This window comes from Psammomys obesus, unplaced genomic scaffold, assembly GCF_907164565.1.
Source record: "Psammomys obesus unplaced genomic scaffold, mPsaObe1.curated_primary_1811, whole genome shotgun sequence".
Taxonomy (NCBI): Eukaryota; Metazoa; Chordata; class Mammalia; order Rodentia; family Muridae; genus Psammomys; species Psammomys obesus.
In genome coordinates, this window is record NW_026590767.1 from 10,852,602 (window position 1) to 10,857,872 (window position 5,271).

A 5,271-nucleotide genomic window follows, 5' to 3' on the forward strand; every position below is an offset into this window, starting at 1 on the left:
GCTACCCGCCGTGCGCCCAGGTGGGTACAGACCCCCCGGGCGGCCGCTGCGCAGAGTGGCTCCGCCCCGAACTGTCACGGACAGCGCAGGCAGGCGCAGGGTGCACCCCGGAGGCTGACGTAGTTGAAGACATCTGCGGAGCCCAAAGCCGCCCCGGCCCGCCAGCCCGCCAGTGACCACGGCCCTCAGGGCACCACCCCCGGCCCCGCCCCAGGCGTCCCCGCGCCACCGTTTGGCGACACTGCGGCAGGCAGCGGGCGCGTTGCCATGGCGGCCAGGCGCGCGTAGCTGGCGGTGCCCAGCTCAGCCAGGCAGGCTCATAGGCGGCGGCCAGCTTGGAGGTGATCTGCCCGGGAAAGGACCGGCCAGAGAGGGGATCTGACCCAGAGGAAAGGTACTGGGGAAGGGATCCCAGACCGGAGTGTTGTCCAGGGCCGGAGTTCCAACCTGCGCACAGGCCCTGCTGAGCGCCAAGATGCAGGCCATGGACCCAGCCTCCAGGGGCTTCTACGAGGAAGATGGCAAGGACCTGGACTTCTACGACTTCGAGCCGCTCCCCACCCTGCCGGAGGATGAGGTGAGCCCGTCCCAGAAGCCCACCTGCCCCTGAGAAGGAGTGGGGAAAGGGAGTGGGGAGAACACAGCTCTCCTGCTACATAGATTCTGGCCCCCCTTGGGTTGTGACTGCTAGGGGCTCCTGTCCTCAACCTTACCCGCCACAGAATAGCTAGAATGCTAGATGGGACAGCAATGAGACTGTTCCTGCAAAGTTGGCTGCTGGAGGAGTGGGTTCTTGGTTTTAATCCTTGAACAGATTGGGGGGTGGGGATCCTGGCAGGTAGGGACAATAGGAACACTCCTGACCTCCCTCCACAGCTGGCCAGGTGCTGAGGCAGATGAGCTTAGGAATGCTGAGATCCCTTCCCAGCATTGAGGGTGCCTCCTGCTCTGGGAACCCTCCTTCCCCCAAGTCCCCTGAGAGCTTCTAGTCCGGAACTGGCTTGGTTAGAGAAGCTAGGTGCCCCGCCCCCAGGCCCCCAGATCCCCAGACGCCCTGATCCCCAGACGATGGGCATACACAAACTCCACTCTTTGGAAAAGCATGGCAAAGAACCCCCCAAAAATGATCCCAGGGGAATCTTGACCTCCTTCAAGAATACAGGATCTTTGGGGAAAACCTTCCAAGCCAGGCTCTGGAGTCCCTGGGAAGAATCCACCATTTTTTTTAGCCCCTTAAATACACTGGTGCTAGAGACCCTCCTTTGCAGCTGGCCTGGCAAGCTGATAAGAGAAAGTTGACCAGAACTGTCCTGAAGCAATAAGCCTCTTTAGCTCTGACAGCTCTTCCATTCCCCTTACCTGGAGGAGTGGGCTCTGAAAGGATTTAAAAGAAGAAAAAAAAAATCCATTGCTCCTGCCTGCCCCACCACCAGGGACCTCTGAGTAGAGCTGGGGTTGTTGCTTACCCCTCCATTCCCACCCCCAAGTGGCCTGGATTCGGTGCAATTTAAGGCTGCAGAGAGGAGAGGCCAGGGAATAAATAAACCTTTGGATATCTCCTGGCTTTGATGGGAAAGAAAGGGTGCCCTCAGCCCACGGCCTTCAGAACTGCTGGAGAACAGGCCATGTTCCAGGTATCGGTGGGAGCCTCGGCTCATGGTCATCACCAGAAGCAGATCTGAGGACTTCTGTGCCTCTTTGTATCAGCCACTGAGCTTGGAGGGCTCACCCTGACCCTGGCGTTTGGGGCAGTGGTACCACTACATCCACAGCCCCTGAGTCCACAGGTTGAAGCTGAGCCTTTCACCCAGAGTGCCATCTGTCTAGTCTGCCTGACCCCTTCAGCATTAGGAACGTCCTTGGTCCCTCTGGGTTGAAGAGTTTTCATATACACAAGGCATGAGATATCCATCCTCTGACTGTGGTAAGTCCCTTTGTGTGAACTGGAATTGCCCTGTTTCAAACGCATTTAGTGGGAGGTTCAGGTGAGTCCCTTCTCTGAGCAGGAACCCTACTTTAACTCCTATAAAAAGCAGGGGGCTGGTAATAGAGCTCAATTGTAGAATGCTTGCCTAGCATACACAGGGCTCTGGATTCAACACCCTGTGCCACAAGAAAACTGACCAACAATTTAGTCTGTAAAATAGGAGAAGAGTCTGTGGGGCCTGGACTAGTGCCAACAGAGTCCCGAGTCTAAGAATATATGAGAGATTAGATTTTAGGCTTCCTGCGGCCAACTCAGTACCCATTAAGGTCTTTAAATTCATGTACATCAAGGTCACATGACTCTGTGCCCGGCACAGCCTTCTGTATCTGGCTGCAATTGAAAGCCATCCAGAGTAGGGTAGTAAAGAGTTAGGTTGCCTCCCAGCCTGAAGCTCTGTGCTGGAAAATCACCTTGGGGTCAGTGTGACCCAGACGATGACGGCTCTTGGGCAGGTGAGGTGAGGCCAGATCCAGGATACATACATATAGGACATCAGAATTCTCTCCCCTACAACCAGAAATAGAATCCTACAGAGCCTCCAGAGGACCCTGAATCTCTCTACCCTCTCATGGCCCAAGGAAAATTTCAAAGGCTTGAGAACACGCTGTCTAACCTCTTGCTAGCTAGCAGAGTGCTAAACACTCTCACTGAAGGCCTTACTGTGACTGGCAGAGATGACGCCGGACACGGTACATGCCAGCAGGTCCTTCCTCTGTGGTGGGAGTGGGAAGTGCCTTTCAGAAAACATCTTGGCATTCTCTTGTGATGAGGAGACCCAGCACCTGCATCCCAGCAACTTCTCCAGGGAAGCATAGCACATGAGCAGGCCATGTACCTATGAGCAAACCCACTGGACACTTAGAGCTCGCCATGAATGGACCAGCATACTAGGTGGTGGAGGCTGAAGCCACACTGTGCCCCCTGATCTCTTAGACTGAAACAAGAAAACCCTGGATGCGCAGTAGAGATGCTGTGACCAAGAATTATGCAAGGTGGACTTCTTGGAGGAGCTGGCTTTTCCTGGATTCACCATGGAACATAAGTATTTCTGGACATGGAAGGCGGAGTCACAGACAAAATAGTAAGATTGGATCTAAACAGAACCATAGCTGCTGGGAAGGCAGGCACTCGCCAAGTGGCTGTGGTTGGGGGTCCAGCAGTGCTGATCAAGAGGTAGGTGATGAAATCGGCCTTTAGGAATGCAGAGCAGTACTGGTTTGGTGAAGAAGGTGGTACCATTGGGTGTCAGCAGAGAGTTCTCACCATTCCCAAGCCAACGGAACACCTTTCAGAACCTCCTGGGACTGAAGATGAACAGGGACCCACAGCAGAGATTCTCCCATTAGAAAGGAGTTTTTCCCACTCTGCCGTTAAGGTCCATATAATAATATGTTTTGAAACAGGCTCTGAGCAGAAGGCAGCCTGAAGCCAGAAAGGAACCCTGAGCCAGCTGGGTGGGCACTTGGGGGCAGACACAGCCCACAGAGCACCTTGCAAGCTCTTGCCTCCCTGCTGGGGTTTGGCTGCCCATAAACTGAGACTGCCAACAAATGCTGCCAGCATCGGTCGGAGTTTCACGTTGGCAGGTCCCGTTATGATAAGCTGAAAGGTTAATTGGTTATAAATGTACTTGAAATGTGCACAATGACCCCTAGAGTCCCAATAACCCAGCTTCAGATCTGTCTAGGGGAAGGGGAGCCCTTCAGTACCCTCAAGCAGGGTACCCTGCAGTAACCAGATAAGGGCTTGCCCTCTGAAGCTCGGGCCTCAGCTGAAGCGTGTCTCCCTGGAGCGTAGCCCCCAGTCACCGCCCCCACATTCTCATCCCTCCCAGCCAAGATCAAGTTGACTGTGCACCAGCACACTGCAAGCAGAGGACTGGTTTTCCTGCCTGTAGAGAAATTCCGTGGGTGACCCCCCACTCCCACAAGCCACCCTAATACGGATGGTGAGAGGCAGGCTGGATTGTGAAGGAACCTCTCACCCACCAAGGTCCTGAGCCTATTTAGGGCAAGTGGAACCACAGACTTGGCTGGAGATCAGACCGTGCTAGCAAGAGCTGTAAAAGACTGAAAGCCTGGAGCTCACAATGCATGGGCCTACAGGAGACCCCTAGAGTGCTTGGCGTGGGAATGCCAGACAGACCCGCATCTGCATCTATAGGGGTGAGCTTCTTACTGATCATGAGCTCCCAGCAGATCACGTCTGCCGAAGTCAGAGCCCTGTGGCACGCTGAACATATTTCACTGGAAGCTGAGCTGTGTGGCCGATAAACTGGGCTACCATATCTCCAGGCAGCCTGTTGAGAAAGCCAATGAAGACAGACAGGGTTGGCTCCCATGCAAGGGGGTGACCAAGAAAATCTACTGGAATGGAAGGGGGGATAGACTGAGGTTGGGTGGCTGGTGAATGATGTTTGAGTCCCTCCTGGTCTGTCATCTTTGTCCCCAGCCCTTTAGCCAAAGCTTTTCCCTGCCTCCCTCCAGTGGCATAGATTTGGGCAAAAGACAGTCCTTTCTCCTACCTGGTGAAACTGGAGCAGCTGTAGATCCTAAAGGCAGGTGACACCAGAGCCCAGAATTAAAGACTTGGGTCCTTCAGCATTCAGTGTGGGGCACCATCAGGGTGTGCAGCCATGTAAGCCGACTCTGACCTGAGGTTGTCATGTGTGGAAGGGCTCATAATCCTGTCCTTGGGGAAGGCCTTGACCACAGCCGGAAGCAATGACTCAGGGTCCACGGGGTTCATCCTAAAATCATACAAATAACCCTGGGCTTCTGCTTTCCCAAGTAATATACCCCTACCACAAATATAAACTGGGGGCTGCAGGTCTTCAGATGCTCTGAGGTCTGACCAGGCTCCCCACAGTCAGGAGCATCTTCCTACCAGACCTGAGTAGGAGGCAGTGATGTAGGCTGCAGGATGGCCAAGCAGCATGTCTGGCAGGGTTGCCTTCTGCTGGCGGCACATCCTGTGATGGCTGTGAGCAGGCAGGACTGCTGGCCAGCATGAGCAGCAACAGTGGGGTGCCGGCAGGCCCTGCCGTGGGACTGGGACTGACTCAGACTCACATCATGGGCTGGCTTCATTTCTCTTAAATGGCACAGCCCCCAGAGGAGGGTCTCCGAGGTTACATACTCCCTCACTCGTGTGTCTCTGTAGGTTTGCGTAAACATGTATGTACTAGCATGCTGTACACTGTGCAGGCACATTCTTGTGTGAAAGTGTGGAGGGGTGGTGTGTGTGTGTGTGTGTGTGTGTGTGTGTGTGTGTGTGTGTGTGTG

At 54.5% G+C, this 5,271-nt stretch overlaps 1 protein-coding gene across 1 annotated transcript in view; it reads left to right on the forward strand.

Annotated features, from left to right (window-relative positions):
- Positions 1-252: 252 nt before the first annotated feature.
- Kndc1 (kinase non-catalytic C-lobe domain containing 1) overlaps positions 253-5,271 on the forward strand; it is a 46,593-nt gene continuing 41,574 nt past the window's right edge. Inside the window, exon 1 of the mRNA XM_055608830.1 lies at positions 253-577. Coding sequence (XP_055464805.1) covers positions 476-577 — 102 coding nt within the window. The 5' untranslated portion in view covers positions 253-475. The remainder of the gene's footprint in view (positions 578-5,271) is intronic.